Source organism: Schistocerca cancellata, chromosome 9 (genome assembly GCF_023864275.1).
Source record: "Schistocerca cancellata isolate TAMUIC-IGC-003103 chromosome 9, iqSchCanc2.1, whole genome shotgun sequence".
In the NCBI taxonomy this organism is placed as follows: domain Eukaryota; kingdom Metazoa; phylum Arthropoda; class Insecta; order Orthoptera; family Acrididae; genus Schistocerca; species Schistocerca cancellata.
In genome coordinates this window covers 520,514,378-520,541,019 of record NC_064634.1, presented here as the reverse complement: position 1 = coordinate 520,541,019, position 26,642 = coordinate 520,514,378, and the positions used below count along the sequence as shown (strand labels likewise).

The 26,642-nt window shown below is 45.5% G+C and overlaps 1 protein-coding gene across 4 annotated transcripts in view; it reads right to left on the bottom strand.

Annotated features, from left to right (window-relative positions):
- LOC126100107 (N-acetylglucosamine-1-phosphotransferase subunits alpha/beta) overlaps positions 1-26,642 on the bottom strand; it is a 152,999-nt gene that overhangs the window by 36,346 nt on the left and 90,011 nt on the right. For all 4 annotated transcript variants that reach the window (XR_007522135.1, XR_007522136.1, XR_007522134.1 and 1 more), the window contains exon 7: positions 13,975-14,077. Coding sequence is in view for 1 of the 4 variants with exons in the window: in XM_049910628.1 (XP_049766585.1) it covers positions 13,975-14,077 (103 nt within the window). In the remaining 3 variants the exon portion in view is untranslated. The remainder of the gene's footprint in view (positions 1-13,974; positions 14,078-26,642) is intronic.

Below are 26,642 nucleotides of genomic sequence, written 5' to 3'. Positions count from 1 at the left end.
AATAGTGTAATGTCTGTTTCTATTGTTAGAGGAAAAGTTACACCAGTTGTGAGATCTGCTGGTATGTAGCGTTATTTTGTGAGGTTGATCTATTGTGTAAGATGAAGCAGGTGATTTTTCTTAGGTGATTATTATTATCGAGTATTTAGTGGAGAAATGAAGTGATATTATGAAGTTATTATGTTGATGCAATGAGGAGAATGATATTAGGTAGGGACTGGTTAGGGAACCCTCTTTTTCTTACTGCGAAGAAAGTTTATAAAAGACACACAGTCAGCAAGGTTTGTAATGCAAGTTGTTTTTGATTCGAAGAAACAGATGCAAGTAAACACTCATTTATATTAATGCAGAAAGTTTGAGTCTATGTGAAGTGTGACATCTTTTGTAATTAGGTAACATGTCAATCACTTTTCAGTGTACAGATTACTAAGTATCTTGTTGGCAATTAATTTGAAGAACATTAACACTTGAATATAGGAAGTTAAATGTAGAATGTTTTCAGTGAATTGACAACTATACCTATACACCACTACATTCTTGTACACTGTTGAAAGGTAACAATAAAAGAAAACTGTTCATTTACGAACTTATGGAAATGTTTATACTTACACTGAATCACATAAAGTCAGGACGACAAATCTGAACACTTAATGGTTGATGTATTCAGTACTCGAAAGGCTATATGAGTTTAACTACTTATTGTATCAGACGATGTGCTTGAGACATATAACTGTTACATTACTGTTTCTGAAAATATAATGAGAGGTGGGAGTTATTTTGTTACTTTTCTGGAAACATGCTGAGGTAAATACTAAGTTTTTAAAACATTTTACCCCAGGTGGGAGCCTCTATACTGAATTTGTCTCATGCTTGATGTGCACCAAGTGTTACAACCATATAGTGACTTACTGAAACATGTACTCATCAACAATTATCCGTACATAAATTATAGTTCTAAGTGTTTCAACACAACCATATCCCACACAATGACTTTTAAATATCTTAAGGCTATTTTCCATTGTTTGATTAGTGCTATTACATGTTTTTTTTATGTTTTGTTATTTATGTAATCAACTATGGGGGCTGATTCTTGAATGATACTAACAGGTACAACACTAATTTACCATTAAATACTATACTCATATCCAATAAACATTGCACAACATTTTATCATTTTTGTAAATACCTTTAAGATACTGTCTGATAACTAGTAATATATGTATACTATTCTTTGTCTTTGAACTACTTGTAAACAGTGAAGAATGATCCATGCAATGTTATATAGATATCTATGACACAGAACCCTGTAACAAACAAATGCTACTTCACCGAAGTGTGTAAAAGATATCAGGAGAGTTATTGAAATCTGTGGGCACTTCCCAAAATTAGATATATATACGAGGGCAGTTCAATAAGTAATGCAACACATTTTTTTTCTGAAACAGGGGTTGTTTTATTCAGCATTGAAATACACCAGGTTATTCCCCAATCTTTTAGCTACACAACACTATTTTTCAACGTAATCTCCATTCAATGCTACGGCCTTACGCCACCTTGAAATGAGGGCCTGTATGCCTGCACGGTACCATTCCACTGGTCGATGTCAGAGCCAACGTCGTACTGCATCAATAACTTCTTCATCATTCGCGTAGTGCCTCCCACGGATTGCGTCCTTCATTGGGCCACACATATGGAAATCCGACGGTGCGAGATCGGGGCTGTAGGGTGCATGAGGAAGAACAGTCCACTGAAGTTTTGTGAGCTCCTCTCGGGTGCGAAGACTTGTGTGAGGTCTTGCGTTGTCATGAAGAAGGAGAAGTTCGTTCAGATTTTTGTGCCTACGAACACGCTGAAGTCGTTTCTTCAATTTCTGAAGAGTAGCACAATACACTTCAGAGTTGATCGTTTGACCATGGGGAAGGACATCGAACAGAATAACACCTTCAGCGTCCCAGAAGACTGTAACCATGACTTTACCGACTGAGGGTATGGCTTTAAACTTTTTCTTGGTAGGGGAGTGGGTGTGGCGCCACTCCATTGATTGCCGTTTTGTTTCAGGTTCGAAGTGATGAACCCATGTTTCATCGCCTGTAACAATCTTAGACAAGAAATTGTCACCCTCAGCCACATGACGAGCAAGCAATTCCGCACAGATGGTTCTCCTTTGCTCTTTATGGTGTTCGGTTAGACAACGAGGGACCCAGCGGGAACAAACCTTTGAATATGCTAACTGGTGAACAATTGTGACAGCACTACCAACAGAGATGTCAAGTTGAGCACTGAGTTGTTTGATGGTGATCCGTCGATCATCTCGAACGAGTGTGTTCGCACGCTCCGCCATTGCAGGAGTCACAGCTGTGCACGGCCGGCCTGCACGCGGGAGATCAAACAGTCTTGCTTGACCTTGCGGCGATGATGACACACGCTTTGCCCAACGACTCACCATGCTTTTGTCCACTGCCAGATCACCGTAGACATTCTGCAAGCGCCTATGAATATCTGAGATGCCCTGGTTTTCCGCCAAAAGAAACTCGATCACTGCCCGTTGTTTGCAACGCACATCCATTACAGACGCCATTTTAACAGCTCCGTACAGTGCTGCCATCTGTCGGAAGTCAATGAAACTATACGAGACGAAGCGGGAATGTTTGAAAATATTCCACAAGAAATTTCCGGTTTTTTCAACCAAAATTGGCCGAGAAAAAAAATGTGTTGCATTACTTATTGAACTGCCCTCGTATATTGTGTATCACCTAAGTAGACATTTTCCAATTCTATCTAGTTTTAGGTGAATTTTCAACCAGAAATGGTATGTAAACTTCAGACAACCCCATGATCTGGAGAGAACATTTTCATTTTTGTGATTAAAGTGTTAGTTATGTGACATGTTTCTATGGACATTCACCATAGTGCTTACAAATATCTTATTTCATTGATGTTGTATAGTATCCTAAGCCATGAGGTGAACCAAATTGATAGTGAATTTGTCTGTGTGTTTGTTTAAACAGACTACATGGTATTCCCAATTGAAGTTGTTCTAGGTTAGCACACCAGACTTATATTTGAACTACATACTCTACATACTCTAGTATCCTGGAACTGAGTAGTGCTTATGTAGCAGACATAACTTTATCAAAAGCTTAGACGTTTTAGTTGTGTCTATGCTGCACACAGTATTCCATGAGCTACTGATGATGTAAAATGGTATTGTAATGGTATGAACAATGTAAAATGGTATTGTATGTAAAAAAGAACAGAGGACTTGCTTCAAAGATATGTTATCGCATTTTTCGTTAGCGAAATTGGTATCATAATATACTATATTACAAGGGATGATAATTAAATCAAGACCCTTGCTGTCAACAGGTGTTGATATACATCAATGGGGACAATTAAAAATGTGTGCCCCGACCAGGACTCGAAACTGGGATCTCCTGCTTAAATGCAGACACTTTATCCATCTGAGCCACCTAGGGCACAGACGATAGTGTGACTGCAGGGATTTATCCCTTGCATGCTCCCCGTGAGACCCATATTCCCAACTTAACGTCCACAAACTACATTCATAGTGCCCCTGCCCATTACACTCATTACTCGTGGCAGACAATCTTACCGAGTCCCGTAAGAGTTCGGGCAATGCGTGTGCTTCCAGCACAGAAGGAGGAGGTCAATGGCCGGCTAGCCCTACCCATATGAAGATGGTATCTGTTCTTTCAACATGTAAGCAGGAGATCCCGGGTTCGAGTCCCGGTCGGGGCACACATTTTCAACTGATCCCGTTGATGTATATCAACGCCTGTCGGCAGCTTAGGGTCTTGAATTAATTATCATTTCATTCTAAGAGAGCTGCATGGTCACCGATGGTATCTGTTCTTTCGGACATGTCCAAAAGAACAGATAGCATTTTCATATATTATGATGAGCATAACAGAAAAGACCGTTTCCGAAATAGTATTAATTTTTCAAAAAATGAGTAACTTTAGGAAGTCACGTGTGTAAGAGAACAAATCATTTATCTTATTATTTTCTGTACCCAAGTTAAAACTTACTGATTGTTGACTGTTAGTTTTAGTCTAGGTGCCCATAATGCACTAATATTTGCTTTACAATTTTTGTCTTCGTGTAAGTATTTTTTCTTTAATATTGCTAATTAGTATTTGTACAAAATTCAACAGCATAATTACATTTGACAAAACCTAAAAATATGTTCATCTTGCAATTTTTCATGAAATATTTCACATATCTGATTAGGTAACACTGGCTGGTGTAGTGGTGTAGGTTGTAGACCAGAGGTACCTTGGTAGAAAGTGTCCTGAGGGATCTCTTCCTGGCGAGGGAAGCTGGAGGTAGACGATTTGTCTGTATTTGGCAGGTGTGGACAAATGCTCCTGATGGGTGGGAACCCATCGATCCCAAAGTAGGTACGGGGAAGCAGCTAGACAGGAGCCTCCGACCATCAGGATGGCACGTACAGTTGACTGGCCCGGAAAGCACACTTTAGGTGGTGTATCAGGCAGGAGTACTGTCGCCAAAGGGGGCAGTGTTGTCATAGCTGTAGCATATGACATTATCTGACATGCTGCGTGGAACTGCTTGTACTACTTCTTGGTCTCTTGGTAACAGAGTTTGTCTAGAGGCTAGCATTCTTTTTTCTCTGGAGGACTATTCAATCTGGAGAGCACGAAGACTGGTGCTTTCCAAAGTCGACACGGAAGGAGGGAGGTGCACAGGAATTGTTCGCTTGTGGCGTCCATCCACAATCTCTACCGATGGAGCTAGCATTGCAATGCAAATATATGTGCCCAAATTTCAAGCACTTGAAGCATTGCAGCAGTATACCATCAGTATTCCATTGCAATGGTTTACTAAGACCTTGACCTTTTCAGGCTATGAATCACCCTCAAAAACCAAGAGGAAGGCGCTGGTAGCAGCCCTATTGTCCTTTGGCCCCCTATGTACAAGACCGACAAAATGTCACCCAGCTTTTTACAAGTGAAGTGCCCTCGATTGGGCGGGGGATGCTGTTTTGATCAGAACTGATCCACTTTTCATTTTGCAGATGGCCACCAGCAGGAGTTAACTCCATCTGCTTCATTTGCAACTGATCCACCATCGTGCCACCCACTCTGAATGTGGGCTCTCCTCATGGATGGGTGCAACCCAGCCTGGGCAATAGCTACGTGGCCAGTAATCCACTGCTTGGAATCCTGGTGCCCCTGTCATAACAAGCACCTACTCATTGGTATGTTTGGGGAGTTTTCAGTTCAGATAACAACAGTGTGATCCCTGCGTGATCAGGGGCTACCACAGTGCACATACTTGACAACCCCTTCCCCCTCACACAATGGGACGGCTACTGTGCTGGGTTTTGGGTGTATTACTGCATTAAACAGAAGGGTGCGCAGATAGAAAGCACAGAAGGTGGTTCACACACCACATTGGGTGACCACCTCTGCACAACCCACCCCCCTGGTGTATTTTGAAAATTGAAGCATGTGCACAAATAATACTCTATGGCACATTTTCCAGTTTTTAGGAAATTGACTAAAACTGTTAATTCTACAGAATTATTGCAAAATAATAATGTAGCAGCAGATATGTATTGTTTGTGTAAACGGACTGTTGAAAATATTTGGTTATGCTTTTTAAAATTCCACTAAGCATAGTTTTTTTCAAAATAAGTAAGTATTAAAATGGAAAAATGCTGCATAGAAATGGACATACAGCATTATTCCCAATCACTGTATTCTGTTATAATGAGAAAGTTGTCCAGAATCTAAAATTTGTAAGAAACAAAATTATAAAAAGTCACAAAATAATGTTTATTGTAAACTGATTACACTGGTCTTCAAAAAGTAATTGAACACGAGTTTTTATCAAGTCGAGACACAAGTCTGGTTCATTAAACTGCAAGTTTTTGTTAAAAAAAGTCCTGTACTTTGCCTCCATATATTTCATCTTCTCCATATGAAGTTTTGAGACCCCACTGTACAGTGGCCGAAAACCAGAAGGCAATGGAAAACTTTTTAACAACCATGTTTTAGAATACAATGTCTTTCCCACGGGCAAAGCAAGTTGTGACTACGGCACACACTTACACCACGAGGATCATCACTACACAGCTTCAATCAGAGCACATCATTATTTTTCAAAGCAGGGAGCTTTTTCAAAAACAACTCAATGGATCCTATGTCCTTGAAGTCATCTCCTGAATGGTCAGTTTTGAAGGATCGACAAAGGCCTCAGCAATGACATCCTTCCATTCTGGAGGAACAATAACTCTTTGACACTTCTTTCTTTTCTCAATCGTTGTGGAGTCTGTCGTAACTGCGACCGGGACAGTCACAGGGTAGCAATGACGGAAAGTGCGGCGGGACCTGCGGAGAGGCCCGCGAACAACACAACGAGAGAGGGCGGACATGACCGACGAAAGACAGAACGAATATGACAAGATTGAACAATGGAGTCACAAGGAAACAAACACGTCCATTCATACACAGAACAAGGAAGCAGGCTGTCTAATGCGAGGGAGATTAGACTGGCTGGCCGAGCGAGAGGCAGGCGCTTAAGTATGCTATCGGGGGCGCCGCTATTGGTCGCTGGAACCACGTGTTCCACTGTGACGCCCTCACACCAAAAGCGAGCCAGGAGGAGCGCGCTGCCACAGCTTACGGCGCAGCGCGACGGGGCAGAGACCTCTACGGGACTTCGACGTCCACGACGTCTGGCGCGGATTCAAATTCCGCGGCACGTGGTACCAGATCCCTCGCCCCTGAAACTCGCTCGCAGGGGTGGAAATGCACCGGACAGTGCCGAGGTGGGCGGCAGTGGGAAGAGGAACTGGGCGTATCGACCGCAGCTGGCGGGGAGGAAGGGACACCCGAGGTTTCCGTGACAGCCGATCCAGAGACCAGGGCGAGGGAGGGAGACGCCGATCCACCCGGAGGCGGAGAGGGCCTGTGGCAGGCCCACGGGGAGACAGCAACTGGGGGCTGGGATGGTATCTCGAGGACCACGTCCGTATCCGAAGGAGGTAGGGAAAGAGGCGGCGGCGCGAGTCGCGTGGCAGCACGAGGGCGGAGCTGATTATGAAGGCGGCGCTCCAACCCTTTTGACGTCTGCACCGACATCACACGCCACCCATGGGCCGAAACGACCGTGGCGGGTGTCCGACACGCCTTGCACCTGTACTCCTCGTGGGCCCACACAGCCGTGCCGGGGGCATACCGCTGCGAGGGCCAGGAGTGGGGTGGGAGGAGGATGGCATCAGCAAATGGAGCAGGGTCTGCGGCTGTCGCCCATGAAGGAGCTCTGCCGGATTGCATCCGTCAATTGGCGTAGTGCGATAGGTGCTCAAAAACAGGTTGGGGGCCGATGTGGTCGGAGATGTGTCGACCGCCTTAGTCAACTGGTATTTAAAAGTGCGGACAAGCTCTCTGTCGCGCCATTGGATGAAGGGTGGAAAGGGGGCTACAGATATGTTTGATACCATTGGCCTGACAGAAGTCGTGGAAGGAGGACGCCGTGAATTGGGGACCATTATCGGAGACCGTCGTGTGGGGCAGGCCCTCAATGGCGAGAACCTGGACCGGGGCCGTGAGTGTAGCCTCCGTGGTGGTGGATGCCAAGCGGACAACATATGGGTATTTGGAGTAGGCATCAACGATGAGTAAGCACACGGACCCCAAAAACAGGCCAGCAAAATCGATACGGATGCGATCCCACGGGCGGCGAGGCACAGGCCAGGGTGCAAACGTCTGAGGGGGGCTTGCATGGTGACGCGCACAGACAGTACAACCACAGACCAGGCGCTCAATATCGCCATTGATGCCGGGCCAATACACATGCTGGCAAGCCAAAACTTCCATACGGGAAATACCCCAGTGCCCGCGGTGTAACAAACTGAGCACCCGAAGCCTCAGTTCTGGAGGGATGACCACCCGGTGGGCATCCAACTTCGTGGCCAACAGAAGGACATCATCAACCATGGAGAGAGTGTGGGACAGGTGGCGCCAGGGGCTGAAATCAGACTGCATCCGACGAGTAACATAGGACGGCCACCCGTGGACCACGTAGTTGAGAACCTGCTGCAAGGCAGGGTCGCAGCGGGTAGCTGCAGCAACGTGAGTAGCCGTAAGAGGCAGACAGTCCAGCACATCCTGGTGGGTGGAAACAAAGTGAAAGCAGAGGACCTCCTGTTGGTCAAAGGCAGGCTCAGGGCCTGCTGGGAGACGTGACAAAGCGTCCACATAATCATGGTGGGCGGTGGACTTATACTGGATGGTGTAAGTGTAATTACGTAAAAACAATGCCCAGTGCTGGAGACGTTGAGTCGTCCGCTCGGGAAGGTGAGAGTGGGACCGAAAAGTGTAACCAAGTGTTTATGGTCCGTCAGGAGGGTGAACTTTGCCCCAAAGAGATAGGTGTGAAATTTTTTGACGGTGAACACAATCGCCAGGGCCTCCTTTTCAATCTGGGAGTAGTTCCGTTGTGCTGGGGTCAATGTCTTAGAGGCATAAGCAATGGTCTGTTCGGAGCCATCGGCATCCCCGTGCGTGAGGGTGGCCCCAATGCCGTATGCCGATGCATCAGCTGCCACAACCAAGGGGCGGTCCAGAGAGAAAGGAGTAAGGTAAGGGACGGACTTCAGCATCGCTTGTAAATGGAGAAAAGCCTGGTCACAGGCAGGAGTCCAAACAAAAGGTACCCCACTGTGACACAAGTGATTGAGGGGTTGAGCAACGGAGGCAGCCTGGGGCAAGAACTTTAAGTAATAAGTAACCTTGCCCAAAAACACCTGCGGTTCAGATAAGTCCTTTGGATGAGGAAGGGCCTCAATGGCCGCAACATTACGACTCGAAGGGTGAATGCCATCTTTGCTGAGCCACTGGCCTAAGAATTCCTCCTCCGATTGAAAAAAAACACTTGTCCAGCCGACAGCATAGACCTGCAGACCTCAGAGTGTGAAATAAGGCGCTGATGTTTTTCAAATGTTCCTGGCGGCAATGCCCGGTGACCAAGATGTCATCCAGATAATTCACACACGAAGGGATAAGCTGTGTAAGCTGCTCCAGGAATAGCTGGAAAATGGCCGGCACCTAAGAGAAATATCAAAGGGAACGCGCTTGTACTTATACAATCCGAAAGGCGTGTTGATAACCGTGATTATCTGAGATTCGGCATCCAAGGGCAACTGGTGGTATACCTCAGCCAGCTCGATCTTGGAAAAATACTCTCCCCTGGCAAGCTTGGCAAGAAGGTCTTCCTGTCGGGGAATGGGGTAAGTGTCAATGAGGGACTGAGCATTGACTGTAGCGCCAAAGTCCCCACACAGGCGAAGGGACCCATTGGTTTCCGTATGACCACCAGTGGTGTCGCCCATGCAGTGTAAGTGACAGGTCCCAGCACGCCAGCGGCCTGGAGCCGATAAAGTTCCTGCTTGACCGCTGGCTGTAAGGCCACCGGAAGGGGCCAAGCCCAGAAAAGCAAGGCTGTGCATCTGGCCGTAGAGTGATGTGCGCCTGAAAGCCAGAAGTACATCTGATCGGTGCAAACGACGACACAAAATCGGAGCACAGATCGTCCAAGTCCTGAAAGGGTACAGCCGTGGAAACAACCTTAACTTCGTCAGAAATTCAAAACCCAAACAGTTGAAACGGATCCAGGCCAAAAATATTAGAAGCCGACGGACGGTCGACGACAAAGAGGGTAAAGAGCCAGGGAACACACTTGTATGTCGCCTGGACGACGAACTGCCTACGAAGGGGAATGGAACTGTCTCCGTAGGAGACCAAACAGAAAGAGGGAGGCGACAACGCAGGAGAGCCCAGCCGAGTATATGTCGCCATATTAATCAGGGAGATGGTGGTCCCAGTGTCGACCTGAAAACTGACATCTTCGGTGAAAATGCGGAGCACGAGGAAAAGCTTCCACACTGACAGGTCGTCCTGCGGGACGACCGATTGCAGAGCATGGACAGTATCTTGAGGCTCAGGAGGGGCAGGACTGGATCGAGTCTAGCGACTACGACAAACCGAGCGGAAGTGGTCCTCCTCGTTACACAGCGTGCACGTTTTCCAGTGGTGGGGACAATCAGCCCGCGAATGGGCAGTAAAGCACTGTGGACAAGATGGAAGTGGGCCGCGTGACCGGCGACGAGGGGCGACCAACGGCGCCGACGCCATAAAGACATCGGAACATGAGGAGTCCCAACAGCACTGGCCTCTGTCAGCCGGGCCACGTCGACGTCGTGGGGCGGAACCCGCCACGACCCCACGATCGCTGCCACCTGCAGTCGTGCCATAAGACGCTCGTTAGCCGATTGAGCAATTTCAAAGGAGTGGGCAATGCAGAGAATCTCTTCCAAGGAAGGGTTGTCGAGTTTCAATGCCGCAGTACGGATCACAGGGTCGGGAGCCAGCTGAACCACCGCATCCCTGATCAGGGAGTCCACATACGAAGCCTTACACTGCTGATTGGTGCATATAAAATTGCATCGATAGCTAAGACCCTGAAAGTCCGTGACCCAGGAACGATATGATTGACCAGGCTCTTTATGGTACGGGTGGAACCCCAGCCGAGAGGTGACTACATGGTAGCATTGGGAACAAAAGTTTGTCAGCAAAAGGCAGATCTCCTGGAAAGAGAGAGCCACAGGATAGGACAACGGTGCCAACTTGCGGAGAAGAAAGAATGTGTCCGGAGAGGCCCAAGACAAAAACAACGACCGCTGCAAGGAGTCGTCCGTGATTTGAAAAGCCGTGAAATGTTGTTTCAGCCAATGTAAGTAGGTTTCCCAGTCCTATTTAGAGTCATTAAAGGGTGGAAACGACGGCAGACGCGGGAAAGCATCGGACACACGAGGACTCTGAAGCTGTTGCAGTAACACGTCCCGGGCATTGACGTTGGCAGTTAGTAACTGCAGCGACTTTTGTAAGATGTCTAACTGGAGCTGCTGCTGCTGCACTTAGCTGCTGCTGTTACTCCAGCAGACAGACCAACTTCGCCTCCATACCAACAACGACCACCGTTTACCTCGTCGCCAAAAGTAACTGCGACCGGGATGGTCACAGGGTAGCAATGACGGAAAGCGCGGCGGGACCCACGAACAACAACACAACGGGAGAGGACGGACACAACCAATGAAGGACAGAATGAATAAAACAAGATCGAACAACGGAGTCACAAGGAAACAAACACTTTCACTCGTACACAGAACAAGGAAGTAAGCTGTCTAACGCGAGGCGAGGTGTCAACCAACATACGCGAGATTAGACTGGCTGGCTGAGCGAGAGGCACGTGCTTAAGTACGCTATCGGGGGCACCCCTATTGGCCGCTGGAACCAAGTGTTCCACTGTAGCGCCCTCACACTAAAAGCGGGCCAGGAGGCGCACGCCACCACAGCTTACGGCGCGATGGTGCAGAGACCTCTACGGGTCTTCAGCGTCCAAGACGTCTGGCGCGGATTCAAATTCCGCAGCGCGCGGTACCAGAGAGTCCCTGTCACAAGGTAGGAAACTGTGACCTGAACATAAAAACTTCTAATGCATTTCTGTAAAGTACTTGCCGTTGACCAGATAGAAGAAAAGCACTAAAACTCTCCAGTTATTGTGCAGTGATCAGACCATACAATCAGTTTGCGTGCCATACCTTCTTCAAGCTTATTCTAGAACCATGAAATTATATGATGACAGCCATCTCTGGTAGAATACCGAAGAATGCGTCAATGTAGGACAAAGTAAAACCTGTGGTACGTCATGTATATTATGTTCCTTTTGGCCATTTCGTATCGCTTCTTAGCCCTTTGTATGCTTGGTCTGCTTTTGCATGTCACATGATGAAAATGACTCTCCAGTTCGGTATTGTGTGGTTCTATTTTATCATAAGTTGTGATTATTTTGTCAAACAATAAATCACATGTCTGAAATATCTGACCTAGGTGTTATGAAATGCTAATCAAAATCTGTTGACACACACTTTGGTAGTATGACCTGTCTGTTGATTTATCAGGAAACTTTTCGGTAAACAATTAAATCATTCTGCAAAAGTTGAGATTGGGGTGCAGACATTCTTTTGAGAATTTATTCCTGCTGTAATGGCTCATATTCTTTGGGAAACTCGAAATGTGTTCGCAAATCAGAGCCCAGTCAAAATTTCATTATTGCACGTTTCAAACCACTTGCAGTAAATGTAACATTGCTACACTCTGCCATTTTTGTAACATATAGCATTGTTCGCGCAGAGATGTGAAAACTGCTTCTTTCCTCACAGTTTAGTGCTGCGGCTATTGTAGCAGGCGGTTGAGACTGCCATATACAACATTACTCGAGGCGATTCTACAAAATGTCAATGTGCCATACAACATTATTCATGCACACGTTACAATTAGTGGCAGGTCAAACTGAACAATGGGGACCATGTGTTTATTTAATGAAAAGTTGAAGGCTATGCCGGAAGTGGAAACTCTAGGTCCAGTCATAAACCAGGTCCAAGCAGGGTCTGCACCGAGAAAGCCATCTGATGGAGAGACAGAGAGAGAAAGGAATAGCGGAAGTATAAGCTTGCAGCATGCAAATGAAAGTAATGCTGCAAAGGCTGAGGCACCACGGTAGCCAAGCATGTACTCACAAAAGAGTTGTGAGACACCTGGAGGGTAAAGTGGACAGCAATAATAAATGCAGAACAATACTGGGAAAACATTTGACATACCGTACATATAAAAACAGGAATAAGTCATCACCTTCTGTAACAATTCGATCTACAAGTAATGTCCACAAACGTCAAAGCCCTCCCATGGAAGAAGAAGAAAACATAGGTTTCTCCCAACACAATACTAGGAGAGATACAAATTGATCATGTTGCCATTAAGTAGCCAAAAATCAAAATGAAATACTAAAGATCAAAGTAAGAAAAAGTACCAACATCTACTCGCATCACTACCTGTCAAAGATGAAAGTAAGATTCAGCTGAACAGACCAATGCCAACTTAAACAAGAAACCTAAAATCAACATGGAGACACTGAAGCAGAACAAAGGTAAGTACCTCAAAAACCTGTTTAATTTGGAGATTAACAGCTGGGAAGAAATCAGAGACTCATAAAAGTATTCAAGGATTTTGCAGGTCTTATGCGAAAACACAAGCTAGGGTGTTGGAATGAAAATTTGGATGAGGATTAAAATTCTGTAAGAAGTGGAACTCTACCAAGACTGAGGAAGAATGGGAAGATGGGAAGATTTCAGAGAGAGAGAGAGAGAGAGAGAGAGAGAGAGAGAGAGAGAGAGAAGAAGAAGAAGAAGAAGAAACAGTAAGGACCGTAAGTTCAGAGAAGAGGAAAAATGACAAATGTTTCATAATGTCATCTACCCATCTTTCATATTTACCATCCATTTGCCTCCTTACATGCCCTATCACCTCCATGCCATTTAATAATTACATCTTTCACTCAAGGCTAGTCCCTGATTACAGTGTTTTACCTACTGCACAACCAGGCATACACAATTCACCAGACATCAACTTCTTGCCAATGAGCACATTAGCCTAAAATGCATAATTCATGAGTGATTTACAGGAGAATTTGAAGTTTGAACATAAATATGCCATCGCACACAAGAGTTTGTCACCACCACAAATCTACACTACTTTCCCAATCAATACGCCATTTAAAACACACAATACAGGTACCATTTGATGTCACGGTGGTGCTAATATTGATGTAAAGAGGTTACTGATTTTAGTGTCGGCTCACTGGATACCAGGACATGATGCATGTCCAGGATATAGAGTATAATGTATCTAAATCATAACAAATAAATAGCCTGGATAACAATAGTGAACCCCCATTCTCAAAAACCAGAGCCAGGTTATCCTAATCTTCTGAAAGATTACTAAGGTTCCAACACGAAGATACAACAAATAACACTTGATTATGCTGCTGCAGAATCAATAGAAGCCTATTAACTGTTGTTTATCTTACCTTCTGCCCTTTAGAATAGGTAATAAAGTCTTCTGGCCAAACTTCCTTGCCAAGCATAACATCATCATTGAAATATAAGAATTTATCTGACAAGCCAGGAATCCTGCAATCAGAATCAAAAAGAACAAGAACCACCGGGAATAATTAGGAACACATACCTATTACATTCTTGTGCTGTTACACAGAAAAAAACTAGATAAGCTTTCTGAGTTAATGAAGTCAGTATTATTCACTTTGAGGTGAAGACTCAGTACGCCCTTCAACAAAACAGTGCTCATTAAACTGATTCAACAAAAACCTGGCACATAATGTGCTAAGTTGCTTGCATCGAACATGCAAGGTCTAATTGGTCCAAGATAAACAAATGACATGTTGCCCATTGAAGTAATGTCAAGTCATCAACAGGCACATAAAGAGGGCTGTATGCGTGCACCCACACACGCACACACGTAAGGTTACACCGTGCTGGCCGAACACACTCTACCGGGACCGCTGTTCTGCAGCTCGACTAAGATGGAAGGTTGTGTCAGGTGGAGTCGGCACAGGAAGACGAGATGGGGTGCAGGATGGGTTCAGGAAGGAAGGCTGATGAAAGGAGTGGACTGGGAGCGTGTGATAGAACAGAGGAAGGGGAGACTTGCAGGGAGGAGGGTGTTGGTGCAGAATGAGCGAAGTTAGGGTCCTGGGGCAAGGTGGACAGGGGAGCAGGGCAGTGTATAGCGGCCAATTAGATTACGGGAACAGAGATGTATTGTGAGGACGAATCCCACGTACATAGTTTGGAGAAGCTGGTGTCTAGCGATAGTATCCAGAAGGCAAGGGTCCTGAAGCAGCCACTGAAATCGAGTGCCAGGTGCAAGACATGTCAGGTACACCCACCTAGCACCCCACCGTTTTTCAGATCTACCACAGGCTTATCCTACCCCATTACAGGAAGGGACACCCATGAAAAAGCAGTCATGTACCAGCTTTGCTGCAGCTACTGAAGTTTTCGGTCTTGTTTATGTGCCTGTTGACAACTCAACACCTCTACTGTTAGACGAGTTGTTACATTTACTCCAGTTTATTGCTTTTTGTGAAGACTTCTCTTTATCATACTCATTCAGAAGAACATCAGCACAGATTCACCAGTTTTAACGTTGTAGACATAAATTGTATTTATCTACAGCTGCAATGCACTCTCACCTGAGAGCGGCACTGCCCATCTCCTTAATTCATGAAAATGTTTCTATATCTCAGGACTTTCCACAAGTAGGTGTCACATAGCGTGAAGGACTGTCAACCTCTTCAAAACCATCATTTGTTGCCTCTAAGTTGTACCGTATTCTCTGTTAGAAGTCATCATCATCATCATCATCATCATCATCATCTTTGACAGTTTCCAGCCACTGGCCAGGTCTGTATGGAACATAGGCCTCTCCATCGTCTTCCATCTTGCCACCATCTCTCCATCTTCACCTTGGTCCAGTCTTCTCCCTTCGCCTGGACACATTCCTCTACTCCTTTCAGCCATCCGTGTCTCGGTCTTCCTCTTTGTCTCTTCCAGTTTCATCTCGTGTATCCTCCTGGGTATCCTCTTCACCTCCATTCTCTTAATGTGTCCATACCATCTCAGCCTTGTTAGAAGTATTGCATTTGAATTCAATCTCAGTTGTCTATTTTATAATCCAACACTAATAAGTTAATATATGGGCAAACATTCCTACAATTTTCAAACTGTATTTTGTTCTGTTTCTCCCACCTGTGTTCCACTGAAGTGGTTTGATCCTTTCTCCCACCTGTGTTCCACTGAAGTTGTTTGATCCAACCCACTTTGTTTTATGTGATGCATGTGTTGCTTTCAAATCAGTTCTCAGCAATAAGTGTATTGTTTATCCAAAGATACTGCCATATTAACAGTCATTCTTTAACAACTGTACCTGAAAGTGTGTACAATACTCGACTTTCTACAAATATTTTTCTTGAACACCTCTCATATATTCAAGGTCAGGATTCTTATGGACCATTGTCAGATAAAGGTTCCATCTTTTATGCAAAAACATTTTTCTCTCTCTCTCTCTCTCTCTCTCTCTCTCTCTCTCTCTCTCATTACCCAAACATGTTTCGGCTCTGTGCCATCACCAGTGGGTTTTGTTTATTGCTAATGTGATTTTACATTACATAGTTTTGCAGGACCATCTGTACAGTGTCCTGCCCGGGTAGCTTGTTATGTTTTGTTGTGACTGATCCTCCTCCTATTACGTTCTGTGAGCACTGAATACACATTGTGTATGTATTTGTATAATTGTGTGTGCATTTGCGTAATTTTGGTTTTAGAAATGCCTTTTCACTTCACTGAAATTACACAACAGTCAATAATGTTATTTTTATGTGTGCAACACAGCTTATTTGAGGACAGGATGATTAAAACTGTTTTATTCTAGTATCAATTTTTGGGCACTAGTTTTGTATACAACATGTGGCTACCGATTATTTTCTGCTGAACTAGCATATTTAAGGAATGTAGTCTGGCATATCTCTCCACCTACCCAGTAAAACTGTTCTTGTAACCCAGTAGTATTGTACCCTGAAGCTATATCAAGGAAACAGTAAAGATGATGAGCAAATTGGTATGGAGTTGACTGTTTGTTCTTCATAATGCTCAGTGAGTAAATTTACCATGCTTGGAAAGTGTAAATACCATTCTTGTAACTTTGCATATTTTCAGCCCAATTCTGAGAAGTTCTGGACTCTGTTGTTTCATCCACTTCACCTGTAAAAGGATACAATATCAATTCCAATAATACAAATATTTACTGCTGATGAAAATGGTGGTAACAGCTAGTGAAAACTTAAGAATCTTATTCAGTTTGATGTTCTTTGAAAATAGGGAATATTTTATTCAGGACTGTCATCACCAAAGATTCCAGAAACCATAAAGGTCACAAGGACAACACACACCTTGATACTATAAATGACAACGATTTTAGTAACTGATGTTCCCAGTAATTACATCAAAATCACTGCAAGAAATAGAGCAATTTTGAAGTTATTGTGAGCAGAAAAATGAGCTTATGAAAAAGCACTGAATCGGAGATGTCTTTCTACATCTACATGACTACTCTGCAATTTACAATTAAGTGCCTGGCAGAGGGTTCATCAAATCACCTTCATGTTATTTCTCTACTGTGTTCCACTCTCAAACAGTGCACAGGAAAAACAAACATTTAAATCTTTCAATGCAAGATCTGATTTCTCTTGTTTTATTACAATGATCATATAGGTGGGCCCAACAAAATATTTTCACATTTGGTGGAGAAAATTGGTGATTAAAATTTCAAGTAAAGATCATGCAGCAATGAAGAATGCCTTTGTTTTAATGACTGCCACCCCAACTTGTGTTGTCACATCCGTGGAACTCTCTCCCCTATTTTACAATAATACAAAACAAGCTGTCCTCCTTTGAAATTTTTCATTGTCCTCTGTCAGTCCTCTCCGACGCAGATTCCACACTGCACACCAATACTCCAGAAGAGGACAGACAAGCACACAGTGGTAGACTAGTAGACTCCCTAAGTATTTAAGTGAATTCAAAGTCTTTAGATTTGTGTCATTTATTGTGAAACCAAATTTAGTAGATTCCTTCTAGTATTATGTACATGGCTTCATACTTTTCATTATTTATAGTAAATCACCACTTTCTGCACCATACGGATATCTTGTCTAAATTGTTTTGTAATTGGTTTCAATCATCTGCTGACTTTTACAAGACAGTAAATGACATCATCATCCGCAAACAATTTAAGAGGACTGCTCAGATTGTCCCCTAAATTGTTTATATAGATTAAGAACTACATAATGCCTATAACACTATTGGGAATGCCTGATATCTCTTCTGTTCTACTGGATGACTTTCTGTCAATTACCACAAACCTCTGAAGTATTCTATGCTAAAATATGTTGTTCTCATTGTAGGCTTCATGTTGGCTAATGATAATAGTGTTTACACATTCAGTCAATTACACAATCAGTAAGTGAGCAAGTCAAGGGAAAAGATTTTCAGCTGTAATGCAAAGAAGGTCAGATGACAATCATTGCCTCTCACTGGAAGTTCACGATAGTAGCCTGCTGAAGGAGGGCTACAGTCTGGGACTATAGTTGCTATGATATCTTCACAAATTTCATGGCAGTCATCAAAATCAGTGATAGCCCATACCATCTGTGAGCTACTGTCTGCTTTGCTGTTATATAACAGCTGCTTCACATGGAGCTCTGTGCCTCCCTTCTTGCACTAGGTACAATAACATGAAACTGCCCAGAGGTGATACAAGATCTGCAGTGTAACAACGTTAAAATCTCAAGGGTTGCATGATAAGTCACAGCTGACAGCATGGCATTGGCTCAGGACAGGGGGCTCACATCAGCCTAGATACAGGCAAGCATAGACATCAGTGACATCGACGGTGCCAGTTTCGAGTTGGGGTGTGCAGCTGGTGCTGTAATCTAGCACCTGAGTCCGAAGGTGGAACCTCTAGTGTCGGTCCCCGCATCTGCAGCTATCTAGCTTTAGCTCAGTGCTTTGAATAATATCTGCTGTGTCCTGGAGTGGTCACACACTTGCAGCCAGCACTGCATATAGATCTAGAGTGAGGTGGACCGCGAAGGTAGTGGTAACTGTGGGTTTACCAGAGTCAGGTACAGGGTGACTTGCAGAGCAACCAGCTGTAGCACTTCCGACAATTCTGTCAGGTCCGGATGCCTTCCCTTTCCTTTGCTTCTTAATGGCTGAAGTGGCTTCCTCTTGTGCAAAGGGAGGAGTCTATACAGCAAAAATTCCATGGTGTGCCTCCATCCTCGAGTCATTCCACCACTGTCCTAACTCAATGTTGACAATACTAATGGTCGGTTTGTTTTGTTTTGTTTTAGGGCATCAAAACAATTAGGGTCATACGCACGCATGTCAAAACCGTAAAACACAAAGACAAAAAAGGAGTTAAAAACTACCACATGTTAAGCTCAATCGATGGAAGGAAAGGCAGCTAAATACAGGGACTTGGAGAAAGGGCCATAAAATACGCCACAGAGACAATGGAGCTCCTGAAGTAAAGATTAAATGTCCTTCACCATATTGCTACGACAGATAAAAAGTGAAATGCGGTCAACAGCTCGTGCGTCATTTGCTAAAATGGACGATAACTCAGACGGCAAACATAAATGAGAACATAAGTGGTTAAAAATAGCGCATTCCTTCAGAAAATGGCGAACACTCAAAGATTGAGGGCAATGAGCAAAAGTAGTAGGGGATCACAACTTAAAAATGGCGACAGCTAAAAAGACAGTACCCAATACGCAATATAAATAAAATGATCTACCTGCAGCGAGAGGGCAAGCCACTGGGAGAGGTTTTCTTCCCCGGAGGTTCCAGTGAAGGGAGTACCAGTGGTGATTCCAAAGTGACACCACCTACTGAAAGACGACAACACAAGACCACATCAGAGGGAACAGAAGAACTGCAGCCTCGGCAGCGGTGTCAGCGGCCTCATTTCCCATCAGACCAATGTGACCAGAGACCCACAAAAACATCGCAGTGGCTCTGGCAAGAGTGAGCAAGTGAAAGCTTTCCTGGACTCACTGCACTAATGGGTGGACGGTGTGGAGAACATAGAGGCTCTGAAGGATGCACAGAGTCAGAGCAGATGACACAATTCAAAAGACTGTGTCACCGGATGTACTGCGTGGCCTCATGCAGAGCGAAGAGCTCCGCTGTAAATACCGAGCAGTGTTCCAGATGCTGATACTGAAAACTGATGGTGCTAATGACAAAGGCACACCCGACACCTGACCAGTCCAAGAACCATCAGTGTACACAAAGGAACTATCGTAAAGTTCCGTCTGAAGGTCGAGAAACTTACAGTGATAGACCGAGGCTGGAGTTGTGTCCTTAGGAAGCAAATGAAGTCCAAGGTAAACACGGGCTGCCGCCTAAAGCCAAGGTGGTGAAGGGTTCACACCCATCAGGAAAGTGGCAGGTAGCATGAAGTTAAGCTGCCGGAGAAATAGCTGGAAGTGAACTCTGGAGGTAACAGAAGACGGACGCGCCCCACACTGGCGATCAAAGGTGTCATCGAAGGAAGAGGCATAGGATAGGTGGCCAGGTTCGGCAGACAAGCAGCCAGCATATCTGCTGAGCAGAAAATTATGGCAATATGACAGCAGTAGTTCGGCAGCTCCTGCATACAGACTATCAAGCGGGCTAATGTAAAAGGCACCAGTGGTTAAACAGATGCCACGATGGTGGATTACATTGAGACAGCATAAGAGGGACGGACATGCAGATGAATAAATGAAACACCCATTGTCTAGTTTTGACGGACAAGGGCCTGGTACAAACACAGGAGGGCAATCTATCTTCTCACCAGGAAGTACCACCGAGGACATGTAGGACATGGAAGGAGCACCTCCAGCGGGCTGTCCGGTAAGACACGTGTAGGGACCAAGAAAGTTTCCTATCGAGCATGAGCCCCAGGAATTTCGAAGTTTCAACAATCAGAAGAGTAACAGGCCCAAGATGTAAAGACGGTGGAAGAAATGAAATCGTGCCACCTGAAATTCATACAAAAGATTTTGTTAGTGGAAAAGCGAAAGCCATTGTCAATGCTTCACGAGTAAAGACGATCAAGACAACACTGAAGACACCATTCAAGGACAGAAGTCTGTGGAGAACTGCACTAGATGGCAAAATCATCAACAAAAGAGAGCCGGAGATGCCTGGCGCGAGACAGGCCATAATAGGGTTAATGATGAGAGCAAAGAGGATAACACTCAGGAAAGAACCCTACGGCACACCATTTTCCTGGATAAAGGTCTCCGAGAAGGCAGAACACACACGTACCTAGAAAACTCTGTTTTTTAAAAGTTCCTGAAGGGAACGCGGCATGCAGCCTTGGAAGCTCAGCGTTTAGAGAATACAGAGAATACCAGTTCTCCAGCAGATATCGTAGGATTTCTCCAAATTGAAAAACACAACCACAGTCTGGGACTTCCACAGAAAACCATTTGTGAGATGGGTGGACAAAGAAACGAGATGGTCAACTGCAGAACGGTGTGCTCCAAATCCACACTGTGCAGTAGTTAATAAATTGCAAGACTCGAGCCACCATACTAGCCGGGCATGGATCATTTGTTCCAGCACCTTACAAACACAGCTGGTGAGAGAAATAAGGCAGTAGCTAGAATGTAGGTGTTTGTCCTTACTGGACTCAGGTAGGAGTATGACAGTGGCTTCACACCAGCACCTGAGAAACACGCCTTCTGCCCAGATGTGGTTGTACATATGAAGGAGAAAGTGCTTGGTCACAAGAGAGAGGTGCTGCAACATCTGAATGTGAACATCATCTGGCCCTGGGGCAGAGGTCTAGGATGAAGTAAGAGTATGATCTAGCTCCCCACAGCAAAATCTGCATTGCAGCACTCACGATTCTGAGAAGAAAAGAGTATTGCCCAAGCTGCCTCCATTCGTTCCCAATGAAGGAAGACAGGGTGATAGTGGGTGGAGCTCAAAATCTCTGCAAAATAGCTGTCCAAGGTATTGGAGATAACAATAGGGTCTACTATGGCATCATCTGCTACAATTAGACAGGAAATTGGGGAACGGACCTTGGTCCCAGAGAGCCGTCACAGGTTGGCCCACATGACGGAAGGAGTGCAACTGTTAAAAAAAACTAGTAAATGAAATCAATCTAGCTTTTTCACTATCCCACAGAACATGATGACACTGTGCACGCAACTGTTTATAGCAAACACAGTTTGCCATCATGGGTTGGTGGTTAAAAATGCAGAGAGCATGTCTCTACGTGCGAATTGCGTCACAGCTTGCCTCAGTTTACCAAGGGCCCGGGACACAGTGTGATAAAGAGGATAGCACTGGTAAGATATTCTACCTGGATATCACAACTGGGGAAATATTGCTCGTCGAAGCATGCCAGATGCGTGTACAGCCTTAGAAAGTCGGCCATAGAAAGCTGCCAGTTGGGTGTGCATGCAGATGGGGTAAGAGTCAAGAAATGGGTAGCACACAGGAAATGGTCACTTGAGTGGATGTCAGAGAGAACGGAACACTCGAGATGAGTGGAAAGCTGGGCAGTGCAGGAGGAGAGGTCCAAATGGGAATAGGTGTGCGTGGAGTCCGAAAGAAACATGAGTGCTCCTGTGTTAAGGCAGAAGAGGTTGAGTTGATTAGGAAGATCAGCCAAGAGGGGACCTCTCTCACAGGTTCTGGGAGAACCCCAGAGACAGTGCCCATTAAAACCACTGAGCAGTAGAAAGGGATTTTTGTTTTTTGTTTTGTTTTAGGGTGCAAAAAACAACTTGGGGTCATACGCGCCCAAGTCAAAACTATAGAACACAAACACAGAGATGAGGGAAATGACTATATGTCAGTCCCAATGGACAGAATAGGAGACAGTTACGCATGGCACGTGGAAAAAGGGCTAAACCACCATACAAAAATGGAGGTGCAAAACGGAAAATTAAATGGCGTTCGCCATATTGTTTCGCCAGATAAAAATTAAAATGCAGTCGACAGCCCACGCACCATTCGCTAAAATGGCTGATAAATCAGATGGCAAACCCAAGCTGGCCCGTAAATCAGTAAAAAAAATGGCATTCCAGCAGGAAATGGCGGATAGTTAAAATATGGCCAAAATACATACAAAGAGGTGGGGCAGCACCACAGAGCAAATGATGATGACTAAAAAGGCAGTGCCCAATATGCAGCTGAGTTAAAATAATCTCCTCCCAGCGGGAGGGCCGAAAGGAGGTTGTCCAAAGTGCTGGGCGAGGCTTAATTAGCCGAAGCTTATTCCCTTGAAGGGAGGACCACTGGCGATGCAAAAGAGACACCACCTCCTAAGAGATGGCAATGCAGAGATCATCGGAGGGAATAGAGGTACTTGTGGGCTGAGGCACAAGGACTGCAGCCTTGGCAGCAGTGTCAGAAGTCTTGTTTTCTGCCAGACCAACATGACCAGGGATCTACAGAAACACGACATTGGCTCCACCAAGAGTGAACAAGTGAAAGTTTTCCTGGATCCGTTGCACTAAGGGATGAGCACTGTACAGCACACACAGACTTTGGAGGGCGTGGAGTGAAGCTGCGCAGAAGACACAATTCCGAAGGCTGTGTCGCCGGATGTACTCCGTGGCCTGATAAGAGGCGTAAAGCTCGGCTGAAAATATTGAGTATTGTGCCGGGAGCCAATATCGAAAGACACGGGTGCCAATGACGAAAGCACACTGACCTCACAGCTAGTCCGAGAGCCACCAGTGTATACAAAGGTACTATCGCTAAGTTCCGTGCGAAGGTCGTCAAACTGAAGACGACAGCCAGAAACTGGAGTAGTGTCCTTAGGAAGCGAATGAAGGCCGAGGTTAACACGGGCTGCTTCACAAAGCCAAGGTGGTGAAGGGTTCATACCCAATGGAAAAGTGACAGGTAGCGTGAAGTTAAGCTGCCGTAGCAAGTGGCGAAAGCGGGCTCCAGGAGGTAACAGAGAAGAGGGACGAGCCCCATACTGACAAGCTAAGGAGTCGTCAAAGAAGGAGGCATAGGAGGGAAGGCCACGCATGGCAGACAAACAGCAGTAGGACAGTTGTAGTTCACCAGCTTCAGCATACAGACTCTCAACCAAGCTGGTGTAAAAGGCACCCGTGGCTAAACGGATGCCACGACGATGGATAGTGGAGAGACGGCGTAAAAGGGATGGGTGTGCAGATGCATAAACGAAACACCCATAGTCAAGTTTCAAACAGACAAGGGACCAGTACAAAAGAAGGAGGGTGGTTTGATTGGCACCCTAAGAAGTACCATTGAGAACACTGAAGACATGGAGGGACTGTGTACAGCGGGCAGCCAGGTAAGAGACATGGGAGGACCAAGAGAGTTTCCTATCAAGCATGAGCCCCAGGAATTTCATAGTGTCAACTAATGGAAGAGCAACAGGCCCAAGATGTATAGCTGGTGGGAGACACCATTTGCACTGTCAGAAATTCATACAGATGGTTTTGTCAGTGGAAAAGCGAAAGCCATTGTTGATGCTCCAGGAGTGAAGACAATCAAGACAGCACTGAAGATGATGCTCAGTAAGGCAGATCCGTGGAGAACTGCAATACATGGCACAATCATCGACAAAAAGGGAGCCAGAGATGTTCGGCGGGAGACAGGCCGTTATACGGTTAATGGCGATAGCAAAGAGGATGACACTTAGGATGGAACTCGGAGGCACACCATTTTTCTGAATAAAGGTGTCCGACAAGGCGGAACCGACACGTACATTCAAAAGTTGGTCTTGTAAAAATGTCTGAAGAAAACATGGCAGGTGCCCATGGAAGCCGCACGTGTAAAGAGTACGGAGGATACCAGTCCTCCAGCAGGTGTCATAGGCCTCGTTCAAATAAAAACACACAGCCACAGTCTGGATTTCCACAGAAAACCATTCATAACACGGGTGGACAAAGTAACGAGGTGGTCAACTGCAAAACACTGCACTCTCAATCCACACTGGGCATTCGTGAGTAAATGGCGAGACTCCAGCCTGGCATGAATCGTATGTTCCCACACCTTGCAAACGCAGTTGATAAGAAAGATGGGGGGGTAGCTCGAAAGAAGGGAAGGAAACTGGAAATCAGCAGCAATGGCAGCGAAACTCAAAAAAGTGGGGAAACTAAAAAACAGAAGGAAAGCTTAGAAAACCACTATAGAAGGGGGGGGGTTGTTTGTCCCCAAAAAGAGCTTTAAATGACTGACGTCATCTCACTGACACTAATAAACTCGAGAACGCGATCAGCTGATGGCGTGTCATCTGCTAAAAGGGAAGATATATCAGGCGACAGCTGTAGACGGGGGCGTAACAGAGTAAAATAGGGGCACTGAAGTAAAAGGTGTCTCACCGTCCACAGTTGAGAGCGGGAAGGATCGTCACTTAAAAGATGTTGATGGCTAAAAAGACAGTGCCCTATCCAGAGTCTAGTTAAAATTACCTCCTCCAGATGATGAGGTCGGGAGGAAGAGCTCCAAGCACAGGTAAGAGCTTTCACGTCCCGCAATTTATTATTGGAAAGTGTAGACCAACGTGCGTGTCATAAAAGAGCAACACGATGACATAAAACACTCTATACATTGGCAAAGGGAACCATGCGAACAGCAGGCTGAAGAAGAGAGACTGCAGCCTTAGCTGCTATATCGGCCGCCTCGTTTCATGGATACCAACGTGTCCTGGGATCCAGAGGAATGCCACAGAGACGCCCCCAAAGTGGAGCAAGTCCTGAATCCCGTAGACAGCGTAAAAAGCTTTGAGACTGAGGAGAGAGCTGAGCGAATCTGAGCATATAATATACTGTATCCGCTGATGGCGACGGATGTATCGGACAGCCTGCAGAACAGCGTAAAGCTCCGCAGTATAAACCGAACACTGGTCGGGAAGCCAAAATCAATTAGGGGTGTCGCAAACAATATAGGCACTCCCTACACCAAATGAGGTTTTTTGAGCCATCAGTGTAAATAAATGTGGCATCCTTCATTTGTGCACATATACCAGCAAATGCCCGACGATAAATGAGAGAAGGGAAAATTGACAAAGGTCACAGAGCAGGCAGATCCAGGGGCGGAGCCAAGGAGGTGCTGTACCCCAAGTTGTCAAGAATGTTTTGGGAAAGTGGAAGGAAAGAGAATGTAGCAGTTGATGGACGCGTACGCCCGATGGTGGTAGAGAGGAAGGGTGGCCTGCATACCCTAAATCCAAGGAGACATTGAAAAAAATGTCATGGGCCGGATTAGCAGACAGATGGCTAGCATAACAACTCAGAAGGACTGCTCGCCGATTGGACAGTGGAGGTTCAGCAGTCTCAGCATAAAGCCTTTCCACAGGGCTGGTGTAAAAAGCTCCAGACACTAAACGTAATCCATGGTGGTGGACACAGTCGAGACGCCGAAGAATAGATGGCTGAGCAGAGGAGTAAACTATGCTTCCATAGTCCAATTTCGAGCGCACTAAGGCGCGATAGAGGCGGAGAAGGACCACCCGGTCCGCTCCCCAGGAGGTACCATTCAGGACACAGAGGGTGTTGAGGGATCACAGACAACGAGCCAAAAGATAGGAAACGTGGGAGGACCAGCACAGTTTTCTGTCAAACATAAGACCAAAGAAATTAGCGACATATGTGAATGGAAGGTTGACAGGGCCTAGACGTAGGGAAGGCAGAAGAAACTCCATACGACACCAAAAATTGGCAGAAACGGTCTTACTGGGAGAAAAGTGGAAGCCGGTTTCGATGCTCCAAGAGTGGAGGTGATTGAGACATCCTTGAAGACATCGTTCAAGAAGGCTGGTCTGTTGAGAGCTGTAGCAGATTGCAAAATCGTCCACAAAGAGGGAGCCCGAGGCATCAGGAAGGAGACAATCCATAATTGGATTTATGGCAATGGCAAACAGTACAACACTTATGGCAAACAGTACAACACTTATCACGCAGCCCTGGGGTGCCCCATTTTCTTGGGAGAACGTAGTGTTCACCCGCACTTTAAATGTGCGCTCTGCCATAAATTCGCGAAGAAAAAGGGGCAGCCGACCTCGAAAGCCCCAAGAGAACGGTGTGCGGAGGATGCCTGTCCTCCAACAGGTATCGTATGCTCT